This window comes from Crotalus tigris, unplaced genomic scaffold, assembly GCF_016545835.1.
Source record: "Crotalus tigris isolate CLP2741 ecotype Arizona unplaced genomic scaffold, ASM1654583v1 scf7180000024369.3102671, whole genome shotgun sequence".
Lineage (NCBI taxonomy): Eukaryota > Metazoa > Chordata > Lepidosauria > Squamata > Viperidae > Crotalus > Crotalus tigris.
Window position 1 is genome coordinate 1984453 of NW_024100539.1, and position 25374 is coordinate 2009826.

At 41.1% G+C, this 25374-nt stretch overlaps 2 protein-coding genes across 3 annotated transcripts in view; both read right to left on the reverse strand.

Annotated features, from left to right (window-relative positions):
- The window catches only part of MBD5 (methyl-CpG binding domain protein 5), a 198792-nt gene that overhangs the window by 162966 nt on the left and 10452 nt on the right, over positions 1-25374 (reverse strand). The gene's annotated exons all lie outside the window — the stretch shown is intronic.
- Positions 12147-13946, reverse strand: LOC120301132. Its single transcript, XM_039327849.1, has 2 exons — positions 13801-13946; positions 12147-13056 (listed from the first exon to the last, which is right to left on the reverse strand). The coding sequence occupies exon 2, from the start codon at positions 13018-13020 to the stop codon at positions 12166-12168; it is 855 nt and encodes a 284-aa protein (XP_039183783.1). The 5' UTR covers positions 13021-13056; positions 13801-13946; the 3' UTR covers positions 12147-12165.

Below are 25374 nucleotides of genomic sequence, written 5' to 3' on the forward strand. Positions count from 1 at the left end.
TCACTTGCTTAATAAGATTTTCATCTTCTCTAAGAAAACCCACCTTGCAATCCACCTTCCATCTGTCTGCTAATTGCCTATATTGAAACCAAGAATAAATAATATTTTCTTGTGTTAACTCCTCCCGTAATTTTAATTGCCAATTTTGTCCATCCCATCTGAGTAGCTGTCTATAAGACACCATGTCCATTTTAACACCTCTTTTTATTCCTTCTATCGCATGCCAGGGTATAGCCCATAATGGTACTTTAAAATCACTTTTATAATATTTTCTCCAAATCCTAAGTAAAGAAGTTCTTATAATGTGAGATTTAAAAGCCCAATCCACTTTTTTATTGAATATTAAATAGGCATGCCACCCAAAAAGTAAGTCCCATCTCTCTAGATGGAGTATCTCAAGATTTGTCAAATTTACCCAGTCACTAATTAGTGTTAAAACCACCGCATCATAATATAATTTCAAATTCGGTACCTTGAGTCCACCTCTCTCACGGAAGTCTTGCATAATTTTAAACTTAACCCTTGGCTTTTTCCCTGCCCAAATAAATTTATTAACACCCTTCTGCCATTCACTTAGATTAGTCTCATTCTTCAAAATCGGTAACATTTGAAACAAAAAAAGAAACTTGGGTAGAATATTCATTTTTATCACTGCAATTCTTCCCATGAGAGATAATTGCAGCTTCTCCCAATTCTTCAAGTCTTTCTGTACACTAACCCACAACCTGTCATAATTATTTTTAAATAATTTTGCATTAGAAACAGATAGCATCACCCCCAAATATTTTACCTTATTAACAATTTCAAAACCCGTCAAGTTAGCCAAAGTCTGCTTCTCCTGAATAGTCATATTTTTAGGTAGGATTTTAGTCTTGTTAACATTGATCCTAAAACCCGAAACCAAACCATATTGATGAATTAACTGTAATAACTTTACTGCAGAACTAATAGGTTGCGACAAAGTAACCACCAAGTCGTCTGCAAAGGCTCTTAACTTATATTCTTTTTTATTAACTTCTATTCCTTTAATTTCCTGCAAAATTTTCTTGAACTGAGAATGTGCAACTGCACATTATCTAAAGATACATGTTATCATTCTAGAAATAATAAACCCTGCTAAATATGTGCTAAGAGATTCAGAATGGGATCTTAAAATGAGGCACAATTAATACCAGCAAAACATTATATAAAAATTAAGTATAGAATAATTATAATTATGCAATTCATTCTATAGTTTTTAATTATAGAATAAAAGTATGCTATAGATCACAGATAAAGTCTATGTATCTGTTCAGTAACCTTAATTCCACAGCAAAAAAATGCACATCATACTACTAAAATAACAATGACTCATGTATTTGTGAAAACACTTTTGGATAAACATTATAACGGTAATGCAGAAAATACTTAAGATACAAATATTAATAAAATCTGAAGCTTTTCTTTTAGGTATTATGGATAAATTAATAAAAAAAAACAATTTGGGACGCTATTTCTTTACATACTGACCACTGCGAGGATTGTACTCACTAAGCACTGGAAAGGAAAGGAATGTGAACTGTTGAAGAATACATTTTAAAACTGACTGAATTAGTAGAGATGGCGAAATTAACTAGAGATAATGGACTAGACCAGTGGTTCTCAACGTTTCTAATGCCGCGACCCCATAATACAGTCCCCCATGTTGTGGTGACCCCCAACCACTTATACATCACTGGGTGCCAGGGGCGTTGCCAAAGGGGGAAAAATGGCGGACAACCTTGTTTGGCGACCCCCGTGAAATGGTCGTTCGACCCCAAATGGGGTCCCGACCCACAGGTTGAGAACCACTGGACTAGACAGCTTTATGAGACTGGAAGCCGTTTGTGGAATTTCCACATGTAAAATACAGTAACAGATGAATAATAGAAGGATTTGAAGACTAGTGTAAAATGTGACTTAACCTGTTGACTGTTGTTTTTTATTTATTTTTCTTTCACTTTTTATATATATGTTGGATGTTGGGTCAATCTGATTATTAGATATGGACCTCCTCATTTGAAATATTTATGTATTTTTCTTATTAAATGAGAAAGTTTATAACTAGCAGTATTTGCAAACCCATTATGTAAAGAGAGGAGAATTTATCAATTTGTTTGTTTGTTTGTTTTACAGCATCCAGCCAGGGTGGATTTTTTTTTATGTTTAATGTTGGATGTTTGGGTCATTTTTTTTTCTTCTTTTCTCTTTTTGTACACAATTTTGTTGTTGTTGTTACTGTTGGATGTTCGTTTATTCTTTTTTTTCTATTTTGTATTTTATTCCCATTGATAAAACATAATAAATATATATTTAAAAAAGCAATGATTCATGTAAAATTTCTTTCTCTTGTTTTGGCTATGGAACAAAGATGGATTATTATCAGATCAACAAGTATAGCAATGTAGCTATCGATGTATTACTAATGTGCATGCATAAAGTACGTAAGCAAAATACTGTCTCCAAATCTTTCTTGAAACAGAAGTGCAACAAAAACTGCAGATACACAAATGCCTTCCTGTTGTATTTACCAATTCTGAATACACCAAACTATGGTTAATGAATCAGAAATCCTGAGAGCCACCTGTATATCAAAACATTGTCTTATAATAAAATATGAATCTTTTCTAAAATAAGATTATGATCTTATACTATTTTAACATACTTCATCTAAATCAGTGGTTCTTAACCTTTTTGAAAGAATCACCGCCTTGAGCCAATGAGGAAGTTGTCATCGACCCCTCCCCCAACATAACCTCTCAATCACAACATAGGAAATAATTCTTCAATTTATGCAAACACTTTTTTTGTTTTCTTTAAAACTATCATCAGGACATATCGATGCAAATAATTTATTTCCTGTCTTTTTCCCATATCTCAACTGTGTGAAAAATTTTGCTGCCATCCGTCACTTTATTCCCAAACTCCGTGATACATGTATTTCATTACTATCTTATTTATTCAAGACACTTAAATGTAATGACCACTGAAAACAAAATTCAATTGCAAGAAAGTGAAATGCCCGAAAAGAAAAACAGTAACATTTAATGATTGAATTACAAGTGAAATTTAAGACGCGAAAAGAAATATAAAAAGGGCATAAGAACAAACCGCAATGCCAGAACTAAGAATTTCAAGACGAAAACTCTGAAACTAAATTAAGATTCGAGGAAAGTATATATAGTCGCACACATTGTAAAAAGGATTAAAAAGACACAAGGAAAATATAATATCGAACTGGATATTATGCTAAAAAAGTACAATACAAAGAGACACACAAAATGTTTTACAGAGCCACTCAGCATGCGATGTTTCGAAAGAAGCGCTCCCCCTCCATCACTGCCCATTCTAGCCAATGGCGTGCTACTGTATGGGTAGAGGCTGCTGCGCAACGTGCATGAACATAAGCGATGCGTATTCACATATGTACGGCGTTCTGTACTGAAGCTAGCTGGAGGAACATTTGAAAACACAATTCAATCCACTAATAGCGAGCGATCTGATGTTTTTGTATGACAGATATGCAGCAATTCACTGTACGAAAAAGCCTCAAAAGTGTCCCCAAAACTTCTCGCTCCATCGCCCCCATATCACCCCCTTTTCGTTCCTTCACCCCCGTGTTGCCGCTTTCCGTTCCATCGCCCCCCTGAAAAATGAAATTGCTCCTGGGGGGGGCGATATTGCCCAGGTTAAGAACCACTGATTTAAATGATAAAACTAATGTTACTTTCAATAAATGGCCCAAACAAAAAAATTATAACAATTATTAAATCAAATGAAGGCAGAGATTTAGAGAGCACATCTAAAATAGTCTAAGGTTGGAAGGAGATACTATCAGGCTGAACCAAAATATGATCATATGGAAGCCTTAAGGCTTAATGTTCAATATTATAAGATACTTTTCATGTGGCCTTAATTTTATTGTGCAAATTTTATAGTTTAATATGCAAAACAAAAACTAAAACAAGGATCTATTTAAAACTTTGAGACATTAATTTTGCCTTAATCTGATATCAGATATTTCATTTCCTCCGTTTTCAGAATTATCCAATGCCTAATTAACGGATGAGTAATATTATTAATGGAAACTCTACTCAATGAAAGCCATTATATTTATTGTTGACACGATCTACGTCTACTAAAGATTCTCATATTTTAAGAATGTAAATTCTGATGTAGACCTCATGTTATCTATGTCAAAAGTCAATTTAACAACTGAATCAGTAAACAGTTTGCTAGTTTTATAAATCAGACTTTAATACTAATTTGTATTTTTATATACATTTTATTATTAGTTATAATTTCTAATATTCTTGAGGAATTTTTAAAAATCCAGGTTGAGAAAAGAAAAGCACAGAAATACCAGTATTTGTAAATTTTGACAATAATGTATTTATTTGCTTTAGGGTACTTGAGGGGTTCTTAGTGTCTCAGAGAGCACCAAGGACCCCTCCATTCAACCCTGAGCTACAAATATTTTCCTCTACATAATAATTATTTGTTTACAGTAACTGAACCAACAAACTATTAAATAGGTTATTAATTTTAACTGAAAGTAACTGACCAATATTTTTTGTGTTTCCAGTAAAACAATAAATCTTTAGAAAAGTTTTCGGTTGTCCAAGTGTGCAGAACATAGGAAAACTGGTGAAAAATATAAGAATATTAAACGTGGGAAAGAATATCCTAAGATTACATGAGCACATGTTCTGCAATTGTTTCATTAGTTACTATTACTTTGGGCTTCTAGTATAAAGTGCTGGCTTTTACTCATAAAACCATATATGGCTTGATTCTAAGACAGGGCTTTTCAACCTTTTCACAGATTGTACCACTTTTAGGACATGACAATATTCGAGTACCACCAATGCTTAGCAAGGTGTCAAAAATGTGATGACTAAAAAAAAAGGGGGGGGGATTTTGGGCTTTACTGTTTAGATCCATTTGTTGTTATAGAAATGGCTAGTTTATAATATTATGGAAAAGTAAAAAGTTGAAGTTCGGTGCTAATGCTTGCTTCCTACTGCAATAGTGGAAGTCAAAAGTCAATGCTTTTTTTTCTTTTTCCCTTCTCCCTCTCATTTTTCCCTTTTTCTCTCCCTCTTTCCTTGCAACCCCCCCTCACCCTTTGCTCGCAAAAGCCTCTCGCTCTCATTCACTCACCCTTTGCTTGCAAAAGCTTCTCTCCCACTTTCACTTACTTTGCTTGCAAAAGCTTCTCTCTCTCTTTCACTCACTTTGCTCGCAAAAGCTTCTCTCTCTCATTCACTCTGCTTGCAAAAGCTTCTCTCTTGCTCTCATTCACTTTGCTCGCAAAAGCTTCTCTCTCGCTCTCTCATTCACTTCACTTTACTTGCAAAGGCTGCTCGCTCACTCTCCTCACCGCTTGGCTAACAAAAGCTTTTCTCTCACTCTCATTCACACTTTGCTCGCAAAAGCTCTCTCGCTCATTCACACACTTTGCTCGCAAAAGCTTCTCTCTCGCTCTCATTCACACATTTTGCTCACAAAAGCTTCTCTCTCGCTCTCCCATTCACTCACACTTTGCTTGCAAAGGCTTCTCGCTCTCTCTCCTCACCGCTTGGCTAATAAAAACCTCTTCTCGTCTCTCTCTTTCTCCATCTTTTTTTTCTGTCCCTCTCCCTCTCCTGCCGAAATCTGCTCCTTTTATAGCTTCTCCTTTCTCTCCGCCCTCTTCTTTTCCGGGTGCGCCAGAAGTTCCAACCAGCATTTAGCCAGGCGTGCAGATCCTGGGGCTTCTGCCAAGCCCTGCAGTTCCAGCTGATCTCCTCCAGGCCTGTGTGGTGCCGCTTTAGCTTGTTCCCTTCCCCACTACACTTGGCTAGGGGTCGTGTACCACCTGCTCGATGCTAAAGTTGAAAAGCCCTGTTCTAAGATATTGTATTGACCATCTCCTCTAAGTGGAATCTTCCTAGGTTATGCTTGTCTGTGTGGAGAAAGGTGTGGGGTTCCATTCCTTCATCATATAAGGGGGAAACTGATCCAATCCTCCTCTGTCCCCGATATGGAACATCATGTTGCAGTTCCAGTCTTTGCATCCTCCCGTCTGATATTTTACAAGAAAGTAAAGTTTATATTATTTAATTACATGGAAAAACTTTGTTTCATGGTTGGGGAACTTTTATAGTTCTTTTTGACTTATTATAGACTCCCATGTTATTGTTATATATTGCTGAATATGTGTGTGTGTGTGGTGGGGGAGGTTTGTTGTATAGTCAGCCAAATGTTCAGACTGGATTTGGCATTTTTGTCTACCTATCGAGTCCTTTCTAAGAACCTGGGATAGGCAGATATGGATGCTAGATGGTGTTACAGATATTGTCGCAGGATGTAATCTGTTCCGAGTAAAGCTGCCTTTTACAACTGACTGATGATGAATTTGCCAATGCCAATGATGTTCAAGTGGTGCTCCAGTTGTTTTGGGATTGCACCCAAGGCCCCTATTACTATTGGTACTACCTTTGCTTTCTTTTGCAACAGATCTTCTATTTCTATTTGCAAACCTTTTCATTTTTTTATCTTCTCCACTTTCTTCTCTTCTGCTGTCTCCAGGTACTGCTACATCCTCTATCCAGACAGCCTGGTGTGTTATGTGGCAGGTGCCTGTCTGATTAAATTCTAAAGCCCCAGAGCACTTTATTATTATTGTAAAATATCTGGAGTCATATGAGCTACACATTATAGGTATTCTAGAATTTTTTAAATGTAAATGTCAAATCTTTCTGCCTACCATATGTTCTTAATTTATGTATATCTTGAAGAATTAATCTCTCAAAAATGAACAAGGTTATAAGAAACAGTACAATTTTAAAGCATTATTACTGTTCAAGATCTACCTTAAACTACTATGTAAAAATAATCTAAATTTTCATCAGATAAACACTAAATTTTCAGTACAGAATCGTACTAACAGTTTGGATTATAGACCTACAACAGTTAACACCATGGTCAATTATAGAAGAAATTGGGAAATGGTGGTAATAAATACATCTTTTTAAGCCCATGATATTGTTTATTAATATAAAAATGTTAGAAATTTTGGAGATCTATTTACATTTTTATATTATACTTTTAGTGAGACTATTTTAAGAGAGTGAACCATGTATCTTCTGTCTCCAAAAGAAAAACAATGGCGTAAAGAAAAATTCAGAATTCCTGAAGTTTTAATATCTAGAAAAAAATGAACAAAAAAAGTATTAGTAAGTTTCTGAAACATTTTCTCAAACTATTCAGAAAGCAGAATTTGAGTATTTGTTAGTTAAACAAATACTGAAGTTTCTCAGTTTTCTACTTCCATACAATTATTACAAAAGTGGCTATTTTTTACTATAATTGCATAAAGAAATTGTATTTATATATAAAAATAGCAATATTATTATTTAATTTATGTTTTCTGGAAAAAGAGATTCTTTGAATTTTATGATATATCTATAAACAACATGATAAAAATGTCCACAATATAATAAAAACCACAGAAAACATAATATAGCATCAATAATAAAATATAAAACAAAATTAAGATAAGCAGCAAGCAATTAATATATAAACAATTTCAGAATCAATAAATTTAAGAAGTGATATTTCACATTCTAAATGCTTTCTGGAATATTTCTGTTTTTAATACCTTCCTGAATTTCTAGGGCAGGGTGTCAAACTGCCGGCCCATGGGCAAGATGCGTCATGCCAAAACCACGCCCACCCCATTGCCAGCAATGAAAAAAAGTCACGATACATCGTGACATGTCATGTGACGTTGCAAGTTTGACACCCCTGTTCTAGAGGGAAGCTATTCAAGGGCAGATTCAGTACCAGAAAAGCAGTGCATGCACGCTTGTGCCCCGTTCAGTTTGCAGAAATGGAGACTTCCAACAGGTTAATCTGGGATTATGAATCAGACAGGCTAAAACTGTTGAAGATGGTCCCACAAATATGCTGGTATCCATCAATTTAAGTCTGTAAAGGTTAAAACAGCACTTTAAGTGGTTCTCAGAAGCACCTGAAAGTCAATGCAGAGCCCAGAATACAGGTGTCATGCAGACCAATAACTGGGCTGCTGCATTATAGATAAAAAGGGCATTGTCTTACGTGAACGCCGTTTCTCAGCACGGAGATAGATAATCCACTAATGGGTTAACTTAATCCTCCTGCCCAATCAGATCAAGTCAGCCAAACTTGCCACGCCTGTCCTGGGCCTGATTTGCCCCAGTTTTCGACGAGGACGCAGCTACTGACTGACAGCATGACGTGCTGGCTCACAGAACAGACCCTAGGCCTAAGGACCTAATTGGGTGGGTTTGGATTATCCATCTCCGTGCTGAGAAACAGCGTTCAGGTAAGACAACACCCCTTCTCCAGCACTGGAGATGGATAATCCACTAATGGGACATACCAAAGCCCATTGTCCTTACGGGGGGGAAGCGGGCAAGTTTGGAACCGTGCCGCGAGACACCACTTGTTGGAGGACTCTCCTGCCAAAGGATGCCTCGGCGGAAGCATACCTGTCCAGTTTGTAGTGCCATATGAACGGTGATGGGGAAGACCATGTGGCTGCCTTACACACTTCCTCGATGGAAGCCTGCGTGGCCCAGGCCGCCGAGGTGGCCGCACTGCGTGTAGAGTGGTCCATGACACAGGGAGGAACCAGCAAGGAATTGGACTGGTACGCCCCTGCAATGCAAGCTCTTATCCAACGAGTGATTATGGAGGCCAAGATCTTCCGACCCCTGGACGAAGGTAAGGAGACAAAGAGAGCCTCAGAGCTACGGAAGAGGGCCGTCCGTTTGATGTAGTAACGGAGAGCCCGTCGGACGTCCAGAGAATGCCATCGCCGTTCCAGCTCATGGGACGGGTTGGGGCAGAAATCAGGAAGGACCATGTCCTGGGTCCTATGAAAAAGAGAATTAACTTTGGGAACAAAGGTGGGATCTAAGCGGAGAGTGACCCGATCCCAGGGGAAGATACACAGGTCCTCCCTGACTGAGAGGGCCATCTCAGAGATATGCCGGGCCGAAGTAATGGCCACCAAGAAGGCGACCTTGAGGGATAAGAACCTCATGTCACATGAACTGAGGGGCTCAAAGGGAGCCCTGGTAAGAGCCTGAAGGACCCTAGGCAATTCCCATGTGGGATACCTGTGGACCACCGGTGGCTTGGTATTTGTAGCTCCCTTGAGGAAGGAGCGGATCAAGGGGTGTTGCCCCAGGGAACTAACCATGTTGTAAGAGAGCAGGGTAGAAAGGGCCGCCACCTGTCTATGCAAGGTATTAGGTGCCAATCCCTTATTCAGTCTCTGCAGCAAATAGTCTAAAATGTCTGGGACGGTCAATCTCGATAGAGGTATTTGACGAGTGGAACACCACTGGCAAAAGTTCTGCCATGTGGGCTTGTAGATGCAGTTTGTCGCCAGTCTACGGGATGCCTGAATTATATCAATGACCCCTGGCGAGCAGGACTCCTGGATCAGGATCCTGCGTTCAAGTGCCAGACGGCTAACGAGCCATTGAGGGTCTGGTTGAGTCAGGTCCCCCTGGATCAGTGATACCCTGTCTGAAGGGATTTTCCAGGGACGTGATTAAGACCAACGAGGTTGGCGAACCAAGGTTTCCACGGCCAGTAAGGACCTCTACCAGGAGGACCTCTGCCCTCTCCTGTAGAAGCTTGCGGATGACCGCTGGAAGGAGGGGAAGGGGGGGAAAGCATAGAGTAGGCCTTCTGGCCATGAGGTCCGGAGGGCATCTGCTCCCTCCCCACCTGAGCTGGGAACCGCGAAAAGAACCACGGGAGCTGTGAGTTTGCCCTGGAGGCAAACAGGTCTATGATGGAGAGACCGAATCTGTGAGTGATTTCCCTGAATAGCCTCGGGTGCAGACGCCATTCCGAGTGGTCCACAGTTGACCTGCTCAGGACGTCCGCCCTCTTGTTTGCCTCCCCGAGATGTGGTCCGCCCTGAGTGAGGCGAGGTTGGCCTCTGCCCAGGAACCCAGCTGCTGGGCCTCGGCCTGGAGCGCCCGGGACCGGGTGCCCCCCTGCCTGTTCACATGGGGCTTTGCTGCCACGCTGTCTGTAAGGACGAGTACATGCTGTTTCGCTATGCTGCAGCGAAAGTGGCGAAGGGCAAGATGTATGGCCCTGAGCTCCAGCCAGTTGATGTTGTGTCTCAGGTCCGCCCGAGACCACCTTCCTTGGGCCCATTGAGACTGAGAGAGACTGGCATCCATCGTGACCGTGAGTCGCCTAGGGTCCTTGAAAAGAGACCCTTTGGTCATGGCTGGAGAGAGCCACCATCTGAGGGAGCGTAAGGTGGAATCCTTACCTCTCAGGTGGAAGTGCTTGTTCCCTCCTTTTGGTAAGGGAGTAGACACCACTGGATGGGTCGCGAATGTAAAATGGACCAGGGCACAATCGAGATGCACGAGATCATCTTTCCCAGGAGCTTGGAGAGCCCGGAGGCGGACATGGCCTTCTCTCTTCAGACCTTGAGAACTAGGTCCAGTATGCTGCCCCTGCATTCCTGGGAGATAAACCCGGCACTCTACCGTGTCTATGATGGCTCCTAAGTGGAGCAATCTGGTCGATGGGACTGTCTGGCTTTTTTTGAAGTTGACTGAAAAGCCGTGGCTCTGCAAGACTCCGATCACCAGTCTCAGGTTTGTCAGAGCCCTCTGCAGAGAGGACGATTGTATTAGGATGTCGTCTAGGTAGCATTGCACCCGAACCGGCATCAATCTCAGATGTGTTGCAAGAACTGCCAGTACCTTGGAAAAGACCCTTGGAGCCGACGACAGGCCGAATGGCAGTGCCCTGTACTGGTAATGCTGTCCCATGTAGCTGAACCTGAGAAACCAGCGGTGGCCGGGACTGATGGGGATGTGGAGGTATGCCTCTGTGAGGTCCACTGAGGTGAGAAAGTCCCCCTTTCGGACGCTGCCAAGGATGGACTGAAGTGTCTGCATTTTGAACCTTCGGTATGCCAAATAAAGGTTCAGGCGCTTTAGGTCTAAGATTGCCCTCCATCCTCCCGAGATCTTGGGGACTACGAAGAAGATGGAGTAGAATCCGCACCTTCGTTGGGCCACAGGTACCGGTTCTATGGCTCTGATGTCTAGTAAGTGACGAATGGCCTCCTGCATGAGACCTCTCCTTGCATGCTTCTTTGATAGGGGGCAAACAATGAACCTTTTTGGCTGACTGGATATGAATTCCAGAGGCAGGCCGTGGCGAATGGTGTCCAGGACCCAGGCGACTGTGGTGGTGGCCTCCCACTGAGTGACAAAGAGGGAGAGTCTTCTCCCTATGGGAGGCTCCCCTGGGGGGGTCACTTCTTATGGAAGGAGCGACCACCGCCTCAAAAGGGCCGTTTGGACTGGAGTTGCTGCCTGGGTCTTGTGGCTGGTCTGTCAGCCTGACGGTCCTGTCTGGGCGTGAAGGTCCAAGACGGTTGCGTGACTGTTGGGGTAGAGGCAGCCCAAAAGGTCTGTCTACGATTGTAAGGGGTAGTACGCCTATCTGATCGTTTAGTGATATGGGCCAAGATCTTCTTTTTATCCTTGTTCTCTGACAGGTATGGGGCTAAGTCCTCCCCAAACAACTTACCGCCCTGGTATGGAGCTGCTGCCAGGCGCCACTTTGACTTGGCGTCTGCCTGCCAGTGTCTTAGCCATAGCATGAGGCGGGCTGTCATGTTGGAAGCCAAGGATCTGGAAGAGAATCGAGCAGCGTGCAATGTCGCATCAGAAGCATACTCCATCACGGCCATTAGCTTGCTCAGGTCCTGATGTGTGCGAACATCGTCCGCAGGGATCCTGGCCTGCAGTTGGCACAGCCAGATGAGGGCGGACCTGGTGAAAAAGGAAGCTGAGGTGGATGGCCTGATGGACCACGCTGCCACCTGGTGTGACCTCCTAAAGGTCATTTCCGCTCTGCGTTCCTCAGATTTTAGGACCTCTGCCATATCCCCTGAAATAGCAGCAGGGGAGAACAGGTGAGCCAGGGGCTCATCCACTGTGGGTACATTCAGTGCCTTCTCTAACTCTGAGGCCACACTAAACAACTTCCTATCATTAACACCTGGAAGGGGGAACGTACCCGGGGAAGCCCATTGTTTCTTAACTGTGTTGAGGAACAAGGCTAGACATGGAAATGATGTTGGGTGGCCACTGGTTCAATGAAGACAGGGTCCGCCTCTGGATCTGTTGAGGGAGCTCCTGGGGCGGGCTGGCTGGTTCTCCCATGTGGTACTGAGCTAACCTTGCGAAGCAGAGGGAGGAAAAGCGATGGATTAAATAGCCCTCCAAACGGGGGCGGATCCGGAATCGGTTCCTCCTCCTCTGACCATGAAGCGTCGAGCGCCTGATCCTGCTCTGGGGTCGCTGAGACCCCGCTTAAAAAAGAATAGGAGGGAGAAGGAGGGTCTCGAGAACTGTGCGATACTGGACATGAAAGAGGAATGGAGAGCAAGGATTCCGCTCTGGGCACCAACGGGGTCCGGATCGTAAGGGCCCGCTCCACTGCCTGGTCTACCAAGGCCTGAATCCTATCATCCAGGGCTGAGAGGGTGAGTTCCTCCCCTCTAAGCCCTGCAGCCGTAGGTGTAAAGGTGGCTTCCGGGGTGTGGGGGGACCTGAAGGCCTGCACCTCAGGTACCTCCTCGGCTTGGTCATAAGAAGAGCTGGGTTCTGCCGGTGCCCAGACCTCCTGAGGAGCATCAGCAAGACCTAGAGGTAGATCAAAAAAGGTGGACTCTGTCTGAGCAGTCTCAGCCCTGGCCTGTTTTTGAGCTTTTTCAAACTCTTTTTCCAATGCCTGGTGTCTCCTGCTAGCCTGTCTTTCAGCCAATTTGGAGGTTTTCCCCCCAGAAGCAGCCTTGGGCCTGACCTTGGCTGTGATCCCGCCAGCGGCCTCTTGTGAAGGAGATCTGTGCCTTTTCCGGACTGAAGAGGAAGGAGAGGTGGCCCTGGACTGGGAAGCCGTGTTATCCTCCATGCTGGTATGAAACTTCAGGTGCGCGAGCGGGTGCACCTGGGAAAGGGATCAATTGGCTGATAAGGTTGTAGGGCAAAGGCTGGAATTAGGTTGCCCTACCACTCCCCCTGGCCACTGAACCAGTGGTATCCAAAAGGCAGGGCCCCGGTTCTACTTGCAGTCGCTCTTACTTCCACCTAAGTGGACTGCAGTCTGCTAGTGAGGCTTGCTATGTTGCCAGGCCAGCAAACTTGACCAAATTAAAAATAAAAATTTTGAAGGTGGCAACAGCACAGTGTCAGAGGCTAGGACTACTGTAGTGGTTAGCAAGCCCCAAGGTGGCCAGGGTTTAAGACACCAGGAGGCCCAATATAAATATCTTGGGCCTATGCCAAGGATAAATGGAAAAATTTCAATTACCACAGGGAAATTTCCAAGAATAACCTGAGAGAATTCCCCCCCCCCAAGGTAACCTTGGCTGCTACAATCAGGCAAAAGGCCCTTGTCAAGGGAGGCCTCAGTAATGCCTTGTTCGGTCTGGGCTAGGCCGAAGCCTCCAAGATGGCAGCTGCAGGCTGCAGGGCCCCTTTCCCGATCTAGGCCTTCACTGAAAAAGGCACCCAGGGGCTGAGAAGAAAGCATTTAATTGAATTTAAGGACTGGCTAAATGGGTGGGAAAGTCTTTTCCCCACTCCCCACCTTCCCTTGAGTCAGCAAGGCTTTAGAGGCCACGCAGTCATCAAAATGGCAACCACAACTCAAGCCGATCCCCCCCTCCGGCCCCACAGCGTGTAGACTCACCCGGCATGCTGGACCCTTTCCGGAGGGAACGGAGCTGAAGGAGATCCTTCTCAGCTGTTCGTCGGTCCTCCAACAAGCCCACCGCCCCCGGAACGTCCTAGAGATGCCGCGAGACAATCTGAGGGCCCTGCGGCCTCCACACACCAAACCGGCTCTTCCTGGCTATCGGAGCTGCAACCGCAAGCCCCGACGACAGAGTCCTAGCCGCAGTGTCAGAAAACAAACCGTGGGCCGTCGATCCGAGGTCCCTATGATCTCCGCAAGCCAGGGCCGGTCTCCTTAAGGTTGTCGGGCTGCAGCCGCAAACCCCAGCACCCAGAGATTCGGGGGGGGGAGAAGAAAGGAAGAAAAGGAAAAAAAGCGGAAAGCCTCCCTTTCCTAGGCGAGGGGGGAAGGAGGGGGGTAATTTAGATGCCAAACAGAGTCCTCCGTTTGGAAAGCTGAGTCCCAGTGGGAATCAGTAAATTTGGTCCTCTAGAGGAGCGTTGGTCCCAACGCTGCTCAGAGGGCTCAGAAGGAAATAAAGTTCTTAAATCTAATAATGAAATGGATAATCCACTAATGGTATCTACCTGCCTGTGAGCAAACCTGCACGTGTGCTCTGGGCGAGGTCAAGTTGAAAACTGGGGCAAATCAGGCCCAGGACAGGCGTGGCAAGTTTGGCTGACTTGATCTGATTGGGCAGGATTAAGTTAACCCATTAGTGGATTATCCATCTCCAGTGCTGGAGAAATTCCGGGTAGTCTTCAAAGGCAATCCCACATACAACACACTGCAATATTCCAAATAAAGTTACAGTTAAGGGATTACAAATCTTCAGTTATATGAATTTGTATGCCTATTATTTAGGACCAAATTTTTATGATATCTCTTAGTAGAAATTTTCTCTCCTGGGCCAATCTGGAATATTCATATATAGCACTTTTAATTAATTGGACTTTCTCTCTTGCCACAATACATAATAAATGTCAAGAGCTCTTTCACTGTTTCATTGATTTGAAGACTGTGGTGCATTATTTCCAGGAAATGGCCTTTTGATTTTTTTTGTTATGGTAAACTGATGCTCTGGAATAATCCAGACTTCAGAATTAATAAAAAATATTTATTATATGGAAGACATAGGTAGAAATTGGGATTTATAGTTTGGGTTAATTATTAGATGAAATTATGAATGTGTCTTTTTTTGTTAAAGGGCAAGTGTTACCTGCCTAATATGGCAAAATAGTAGTATTTGATTCAATAGATATTAGATTATGCCTCATTCAAAAAAAACATACTTTGGTCTTATTGCATTTCATTGTGTTTACATACTTTGGTCTTATTGCATTTCATTGTGTTTATATGGTAAACATTTAATAACATAGGAGGTGCCCTGCTGGACTGCACCCGGTCTATCTAGTCCAACAGTCTGTTCTCACAGTGGTCAACCAACTGCATAAGGAGACCTACTAGTCCCCCAGCAGATGGCTTTCAGAGGCAGTCACACTATCATGAAGGCTAATAGTCATTGCTCCCCATGACCTGCATAAATTGGTTCAACATTTTTTTGAGCCGACCCAGCTGACAGCACACATCTCATGGTAGTGAATTCTAAAGTTGAATTATACATTATGTTAAAAAACATCAAATAAATCCAAAAGATTTATATGAATATACAGAATATCTTTCTTCTTTTTACTTATTTACATTTCATACTCTAAGAATTGTAGAATTTTATAAAGGTATATATTATATAAATGTCATTGTATTAAAATAACATATTGTACCAAAATTGGGAAGACGGGAGCAATAGATGGTCCACATCACTAAATTTAGTAATATGTTAAAGGACTGAAATTGTTTTATATTAATATTTTATGGATTCACTTTCTATAAATGTTATTTACGTTCATTATCCTATATATCTTTTCCTGATTTTTACTAGCACTACAATATTTTTGCTTGTATTTTATTTTATTTGTGGTTGTTAGACTTACCAACGCATAAACATCAAATAAATACATCCTTTTGTCTGTTTTGATTGTATCTAATTCAAGCACAAGTTTGCATAGTGTCTTATCATTATTCCATTTTGGGGAAAAATTATCTCATGTATTAATTTGACTTTGAGACAAGAAGTAATAGTTTTTGATGTACAAATCTTTTGAATCATATTCTTATTCCACAGAAATGGGCATTTGGATAAAGTAGGTGGTAAAGTGTACCTTCAAGGGAACTTAGTTCAGAGATCTCTAAAAGATCTCTTAAACCTAGAGCTAGCATGGCACAAGGCAGGAAAAATACAATATCTAAAAGGGAAAAAAATAAAAAGATAAAAGTCCCACTAAATTATGAAACATTATTATCTGTAGACGTGAGAACTAAAATTGCCAAGGCAGGAAGCCACTGTTCCCAGGCTAGAGAGAACTATTATGCCAACCTGTATCAGGTGCCTTCTTCCAAGAGAAGAATTAAGAGTCTATTGACGATAAAAGTGGGAGAAAAAGACCTAGAATTTATATCTATGAATTCAAGGCTGATACAGGCTCTGGTTTCTGTATAGTGCAGGAGACAGATCTTCTGTATACATATGGCTTCATTGTGGTCTGCCATACTGTAAAGAAATCAAACTAGCTGTTGTATCTGTTAGGTTTTTTTTTTTTTTATCAAATAAGTCAATAGTTGTAGAGCCAAGATTTACCACTTAGCTTAGCATGAACCTTGAGGTAGTGTTGTGAATGCATTTCTGTCTTCACCACTTGCCTTTGGTTTGGAAGGTAAGGGATGATTCTGTGTTAAAATTATATAGTGAAGCATCTCAGTGGCTTTAAAGGGTTAACTAAAATGCCTCAAAATAATGTGTGGATAGGAGGAATTTACAAAACCTCAGTTGTTCCACGAACCTAGTATAAATATCAAAGACCGTGAAACACTTAAAAAAAAAACCCACATTCTACACGTAGCTCAATGAAAAGGTGAGCCCACTACGCTACCTCTGTGACAAGGCAAATTCATGTTTAATCATTAAGAATATAATGTACAATATTGTTCACTGCACCTCAAAAAGTATTATAGAAACTGGGTAAAAAATGAAACTTTGATTTTAGGTTTTGATGATTAGAATGTTGTTGCTGTTATAGAAATGGCTTGAAATGTAAAGCAAATGGTTGAGCTTGTAATTCTATTTTCATGCACTAAAAAAAGTCACTACACTTTTTTTTTCTTTCTCTTAGTTTTCCAACTTTTGTTGGAATAAAGTTTAATATAATAAAAGAAGGCACAAAAAAGTGAGCATTATAGAGGTGGAATGGTCTCAGAAAAGGAAACTGAAAGTTGAGGGGGTGGAACTCCCTTAAAATGTGAAAAGAAAATATAGATTTTTTTTTATTTTTTTCAAATTATCCTAGATCCCAAGATTGTTCAAAACAATGACAAAAACAAACAACAGCCCTAAATATTGATGTATTCAGGACATATTAAAGCAATATTTTATGGCATATATAATGGACTTCTATTGTCACAAGATTTTCTAAAGGCTAGATTGCTTTAAAAGTGAGTTAGAAACATATATGAAAAATACCACAATTAATGGCTAGCAAATACGATGCCCATAGATTGTCATTGACAGTATGTGCCCAATACCTAGTGCTAGAGAACATGAGAAGAGGTTGTTTTGCAAATTCGTCCTGTTTATGGCCTTTCCAGAGATTTCTGCTCATATATTCCTGAAACAGAAGCCAGACTAGACCAATCCAATCTACGACATCAAATTCCTTTATATTATTCTGAAAGTACAGTTCTGATTTGAATTACTGGGAAAACTCTTCAGCAAATTATTATACCAAGGAAAATGAATTCCCTGCATGAAGTTTCTAACCACTATAGGATTTCATTTAAGAAACAATATAGTTTATGGATTTACTGAAAAGTGCTGAACTTTGAGCTCTTTTTAAAAAAGTTTAATATTAAAGTTATTTGTGCATTGGCTTCTAAGAGTTCTACCATTTTAAATAAAGTTCTTAAAAAAAACATTTGCATAGAATGTACAAACATAAGCTAAGTGGGGAAAAATAATTTATATCCTGACTAAATTTAGGCAAAGATGAAGCCCCCTTCAGGCCTCGCTCACTACAGAAGTCTGAATCTTCACCAAAATAATACCTATTGTAACGTAATTACCTATGAATTCTTTGAGGCACCTACAATTTAAATGAAATAACTCAGTATCTTTGTTATGCCTAAATAAATTTGGAAAAATTAAATTGCTAGCAATTTTTTCCTCTGCTAAGTTTTAAAGTATACATTCTATTGCAATAGGCTTCTTCGAAACGTAAACAAAAGTTGGTCCATATTTTAACCATTTTCTTATAAAATATTTCTTGATCTAATACAGAAAGAAATTAAAAGTGTCAATTCAGGGCAACTGAGCAGATTAACAAACAAGCATTAAGTGCTTGTTTTTTTTCACAGACAACTGTTTAATTTAAAAATGACTATAGTTTATTCTTTGCCTGTTCTGATCTTTTAAGGAAGACAGGTATGAATATCTACTTGAAGATATATCTCGTTTAGTTAATGTACACAATATTTGTTAGTTGCTGTGTAAAAAATCTGTGTAGGTAAGAAACCATAACCCCACTTTCAAAAATGATAAATCTTTGAATAAACCACATTTTAGCAGATAAATTTGGTACAGTATTAAATGAGATGCTACCACTGGAAATGGAAAAAACTTTGCATGGCAAATACATTGAAATAAAATTATTCCTTATTTTTCTAAATAAATAAAGTGTGGCTTCTTTTTAACAAAACGTCCCCATGTTTCAGATTATGACTGACCAGGAAAGTGATCATGGGGTTGTACTAAATATGTATGGAACAGAAAATTGGCAATTCAGTAAAGAAAATTTAGGGAAGAAGTAGACAATAAAATAATAAAATGGTACCACTTGGCTAGTTGTTGCAACATTACACATAATGCTATTTGTTCTATTCTAGAAAGGTTGCTGTACGACTGGAAAAAAAACCTACATGAAAAAGCTCCTAAAAGAATCAGGGAATTGGACAATTGACAAGAAAGAAGCAAATATGTTTTTTAAAACTTATTTAAAGTTCTTGTTCGAGGAGACTGATCGCTGTCAATTTTGTCGCAGATATTTTTATTTATTTATTAATTGGATTTACATTATGTGCTGCCCATCTTGACCATTTATGAAATGGTCAGAGATTTTAGGTAAAGATTTTTTTCTGCTTTTCTCTGATAAGACTTCGGCATTCTCAGATAAAATTTATAAGCAGAACATTTAGAATTATAAAAAATAATCATTAAAAATAATTAATTTAGGAAAATCATTGTTTAAAAATGCAATTATGCTACTGCTCATAAGCAGTATGAAACGTCTTTGAATATAGTGAAAGAGAAATTATATATGTCTCAATAATATATTTATTTATTTCAAGTTCTCTTTTTTTGCATCTCTTTTTTTATTTTATTCAAGACAAGGTTTAAATACAAAGCTCCAAAAAAAAAAAAAAAAATCCAAAAAAGGATAAAAAATAAAAAAGCAAAACAATCAAGACATTAAAAAAGAAAAAGGTGCATAAAAAAACCCCAACACATATTCCCCCCCCAACTGAATACTGATTAATACGTTACTATGACATTTTGTTGTTAATTTTCTCCAAATGCTGTCCTACATATCTTAAGTCTAATAGTTACAGTAATTCTGTACTGTCCAGAATAATCTGCTGAATGCTAATAACATTCCCTCTTCTAGTTCTTTGCATTCATAAGAATAAAGTTAAATGGGTAGAAGCAGGATGTCCAGATCTGGATGGATGCAGAAGTGAGAACGACAAATTCAGTGAGAATAGTTCTGCTAACAACCATTACTTAAGAATACAGTGGTTATAAATTCAACTAAGCAAACACAAAGGACAAAAAGATAAGTGTACTGACAATTGTTTTTACATTCTATATATGTAAGTTTTCAGTGCTGTCTGGATGTCAATTTTGGGAAACAGAAAATTGGACTTCAAAATTTTATTTTCTTAATCTGAGATTTCAGCCAATTAGTTATTTCTTCTTACAGAAACACTAGGCCCTTTCTGAACAATTCTGTCACCATGTCTTGTTGAGCATTTTCAATCTTTTTTCAGCAAAACTTTAGTTTTTCTGTGTTTGCCAATATCTTCCTTTTGTAGAGAGATAGTATTGCTCAGATTACTTGCAAACTATAATTTTAATCCAGAAGTAAGCGGATATGTCAACGTGCAGAAATAACAGCATTTTTATATTAATTGTTACTTGGTTATCCTTGGTTATCTCCTATTTCCTCAAAATAGGGATTTTTCTTTATTCTGTATCATGAATTACCCTGATTATGCTATTTCTCTTTGTTTTGCTCTTAACCACTAGACCAAACTGGCTATATATAGTTAAACTTCTGTTATTGACTTTGAAATGTTCTCATTTATCAAGTACGTCTTCTTTATACCTTTTTTCACTTCTCTGACAGGTTTGACTGTACTGTCTTTTCAACTGATTTCACCATTTCTCCTTCGCAGCATTTTTTTTCTACAATTGGACCTCTTAACTTTTGTACTTAACTTTGGTACTTTCGTTTATATGCTTCTGTATTTGTTTAATATTCAGTTATGAATTCACCTTGTAAAACTGTCCTTTACCCAATTCTTTTTAAAGTTATGTTTAATAAAATGGGGCAAAGAAAAACATTGACAGCTAAGCAAAAAGAAAAAAGAAAAAGAAAAAATGTATGTTTGTGAATGTTTTATACATGAAATTTTACACAACTATTTCTATCACAATGAATCTATTTCATTGTAATCATCTCTCTATATATAGACAGTTTGGTCTAGTGGTTAAAGACCAGGCTAGAAAATGGAAGATTGTAAGTGGAAGCCAGCTGGGTGACTTTGGACCAGTCCTTCTCTTTGCCCAACCTCATAGGGTTGTTGTCGGGAAAAGAGAAGGAAAGTGTGGTGGATATGTTTTCTGCCTTGAATTATTAATAAAAATAATAAAGGCGGGATATAAATAAATGAATAAATAACCTGTGCCCATAAGCAATTCATTCGTAAGTCATTAGTTAACAACCCTTTCCTTTAATTCATCTTGGCCCATAACTTTTAGCAAGCCTAGGATCAGATACAAAACTGATTCTCAATATTGTTTTAACAAACATATGCCACTGAACTTAATTTGCTAATACCAGAAGGCCAAAAGATTTGAGCCATTTAGTTAAGAAAAAGCAAAAACAAAACCCTTTAAATTTTAAAACAAAATCCACCACATCTGGTTAGACCTTTTTGCTCTTGTATCATAGGATGTTGGATAATAGGTTTAGAAAATATTCAGGACCACAGACTTGAGCTTCTTTGCATTATTCTATAGCAAAGGTAGGCAACCTTGGCTCTCTTATGACTCGTGGACTTCAACTCCCAGAATTCCTAAGCCAGCATGGCTCAGCTTGGAAACCTCTCCCTTTCCCCTCAGCATGGCTGGCTCAGGAATTCTGGGAGTTGAAGTCCACGAGTCATAAAAGAGCCAAAGTTGCCTACTCCTGTTCTATAGGTATCTTGGACTTTACTAAGATAGGGAAAAGATACATTTTTGTTATGATATCAAATGATATCATCCCACCCCCTTCTGCCAGAGACCCTCAGATCTGTCCCACTCCTGCCCAGGCCCCCACAGGCACCCTTGATGCGAACGATGTAGAGCTGGCCATGCCCACCCAATAGGCTACACCCACTTCATCCACGCCCACCCAGTAGGCCGCACCCACCCTGGCCACACCCACCTGACCCCGAGGGCAACCGCAATGCTGATGCGGCCCTCAATGAAATTGAGTTTGACACCCCTGATGTAGGGATTCTAGGCTGATTCCTATTTTCATTCCATCCCCAGGATCTGCCTTACCTTCTCCTATATTTCCTGTCATCAGAATTAGCTCACTTCAGATATTCCATAAGCAAATAATATTTGAAGCTTTTTGAAGAATAGTTGTACCACCATTAAAACATGAGGATATGGGAATTCAAACAATTCTTGGATTCTACTGTAGATTGAGTTTAATAAGAAAGAAGTAGAGCTGAAGAAAGCACATGCCAAGTTTGCCATACAGATAAATAATGTAATATCAAAATACGAAACTCATCCACTCACTAGACCTGTCCTTTTGTTACAATTTGCAGAAAAGTCAGTTTTATTCCAAAAGAATAGTTTGTAAGTTTAGCATGAAATTTAAAGTGCTAATGTCAATGCCTGAATTGGTTGAAAGACACTCCCAAGAATCTTCAGTATTAAATCACAAAATTTAATGATCACGAATCTAAACTCTTTGTTGTTGTTGTTTTAAATAGAAAACAGAACCTAACTAGAACCCATTGCTGAAGACAGTAGAATATATATAATATATTATAATAATAGAGCTGGAAGGGACCATGGAGGTCTTCCAGTCTAGCCCCCTGCTCAAGCAGGAGATCCTATACCAGTGGTGGCGAACCTATGGCACGGGTGTCAGAGGTGGCACTCAGAGCCCTTTCTGTGGGCATGCGCGCCATCGCCCCAGTCCTAGGCTTTCAGCTGGGTTTTATAAAACCTTTTCGTTTTAGGCCTCCGCCGCCATGTACAAAAAAAAGAGGTTCAATCAATCAGTCAATTTCAACTTCTCATGGGGAAAAAAAAATCTTGCAAAGTTGGAATTGATTGATTGAACTTTTTAGTCCCACCCAGTCTGCTGTTACCACCGCAGCCATGCCCACCCAATGGGCCACACCCACCTGGCACCCGACGATGCATAAGTGGATTTTGGGTTGCAGTTGGGGCACTCGGTCTCTAAAAGGTTCGCCATCACTGTCCTATACCATTTCAGACAAGTGACTATCTCTTCTTAAAAATCTCCAGTGATGGAATACCCACGATTTCTGGCGGCAAACTGTTCCACTGATTAATTGTGCTCACTCTTAGGAAATTTCTTCTTAATTTCAGGTTGCTTCTCTCTTTGATCAGTTTCCAACCATTGTTTCTTGTCCTGCCTTCTGGTGTTTTAGACAATAATTTTACCCCATCTTCTTTGTGGCAGCCCCTCAAATACTGGAATACTGCTATCATGTCACCAGTTTCTTCTTTTCTTTAGAACAGCCAAACCCAATTCCTGCAGCTGTTCTTCATATTTTTTAGTCTCCAGGCCTTTGATCATCTTAGTTGCTCTTCTCTGAATTTTCTTCAAAGTCTCAACATCTTTTTTGTAGTATGGTGACCAAAAGTGGTTGTAGTATTCCTGGTGTGGTCTTACTAGGGTTTTGTAAAGCAGCACTATGCCTCTGTTTATACAACCCAGGATTGTATTAGCTTTTTGGGCTGCTGCTGCATACTGCTGGCTCATATTCAAGTAATCATCCACCAGGACTCCAAGGTCCTTCTCAGTTACTGTTTTTGAGCCAGGTCTCATATAATTTGTATTTATACCTTTGATTTTTCCTGCCTAAATGTAAAATTTTGCTTTTATCCACATTAAAGTTCATTTTGTTGGATAGGGTCCATTGTTCAAGTTTGTCAAGATCTTTTTGGATCCTGAATTTGTCTTCTGGGGTGTTGGCTATTCCTGCCAGTTTAGTGTCATCTGCAAATTTGATGAATTCCCCTTCTGTTCCCTCATCTAGGTCATTTATGAAGATATTGAAGAGTACTGGGCCTAACACGGAGCCTTGTGGTACCCCACTGCTTACTTCTCTCCATGTGGATGTAGTACCACTGAGGACTACTCATTGAGTACAGGTTGTCAGCCAGCTACAAATCCATATGGTGGTGATGTTGTCTATTCCGCCTTTTTCTAACTTACTATGAAGTAGGTTGTGGTCTACTTTGTCAAATGCCTTACTGAAATGGGGCATTGACTTACCTGAACGCCTTTTCTCAGCACGGAGATGGATAATCCACGCAGTGGGTTGAGACTGCATTCCTGGCCAATCAGATCAGTCAGCCAAAGTTGCCACGCCCCGTCTTGGACCATGATCCTTTAGTCTTGACTCGAGCGCAGCCCTTGACTGACAGTAAGACGTTTTGGCTCCACTAAATATACCCTATTATTCTAGCCTATAAGGGTGGGTGTGGATTATCCATCTCCGTGCTGAGAAAAGGCGTTCAGGTAAGTCAACGCCCCTTCTCCAGCACTGGAGATGGATAATCCACGCAGTGGGACATACCAAAGCCTATTGTCCCTTGGGTTGGGGAATAGACTGGTCCCGTGTGCAACTTTGGTCTAGCACCTGCTGGAGAACCCTCCTACCGAAGGAGGCCTCTGCAGAGGAGTACCTGTCGATTTTGTAATGACGAATGAATGGAGAGGGCGAGGCCCAAGTGGCTGCCCTGCATACCTCTTCAATAGAAGCCTGCATGGCCCATGCTGCTGAGGTGGCAGCACTCCTTGTGGAATGGGCTGTGATATGCTTGGGGACTTGCAAGGACTCCGCCTGGTATGCCCCCGTGATGCATGCCCTAATCCACCTACCGATGGTAGAGGACGAGACCTTCCGGCCCCTAGTAGCAGGGTTGAAGGATATGAAAAGCGCTTCCGAGCGTCGGAATTCCGCTGTGCGTGAAATGTAATGTCTTAGTGCCCTGCGTACGTCCAAGGTGTGCCATTGTTGCTCCAGGGGATGAGCTGGGTTTGGACAGAAGTCTGGTAGGACTATTTCCTGTGATCTGTGAAAAAGGGAGTTGACCTTTGGAATGAATGGTCTATTCTTAGGACTACCTTGTCCCTGTGAAAATGGCACAGGTCCTTCCTCATTGAGAGAGAAGCTAACTCAGATATCCACCGAGCTGACGTGATGGCTACCAAGAATGCTACCTTATGGGTCAGATAGCGAATGTCACATGTTTTGAGTGGTTCGAAGTGCGCTCTGGTAAGAGCTTGTAGTACTCGTGGTAGTTCCCACGATGGATACCTGTGCACGGTTGGCGGTCTGATGTTTGCAGCCCCCTTGAGGAAGGATCGTATTAAGGGATGCTTGCCCAAGGATTCACCGGGGCTGGCAGAAAGTATAGTTGAGAGGGCGGCGATTTGCCTGCGCAGTGTGTTTGGCGAGAGGTCCCTCTCTAGGCCATCTAGTAAAAATTCTAGGATCTTGGGAATTGTGATCCCTTCGAGTAACAATTCCTGTTTAGAGCACCATGATTGGAAGCTTCTCCACGTGGCCTCGTAGATACGGTTCGTGGAGGGGTGCCTTGATGCCTGTATGACCCTAATTACACCCTGTGAGCAAGCCCCCTTGGCTAAAATTGACCGTTCAAGAGCCAGACGGCTAGTTGTAGCCATTGTGGCTCTGGGTGGGAGATCTCCCCCTGCTTGAGGGAGATCCTCTCCGGAGGAATCCGCCATGGATTCGTGCGGGAGAGACTCCTCAAGTCTGCGAACCAAGGTCTCCTTGGCCAATAAGGGGCCACAAGGATTACCTCGGCCCTTTCCCGCAGAATCTTGCGTACTACCGCCGGAAGGAGAGGTAAGGGTGGAAACGCGTACAGGAGCCCCCTTGGCCATGGGCTCCGTAACGCGTCCGTCTGCTCTG

What these genes read in the sequence shown, in the direction of transcription:
- LOC120301132 (XM_039327849.1), bottom strand. Translation starts at nt 13,020, where the DNA reads ATGGAGGATAACACGGCTTCCCAGTCCAGGGCCACCTCTCCTTCCTCT.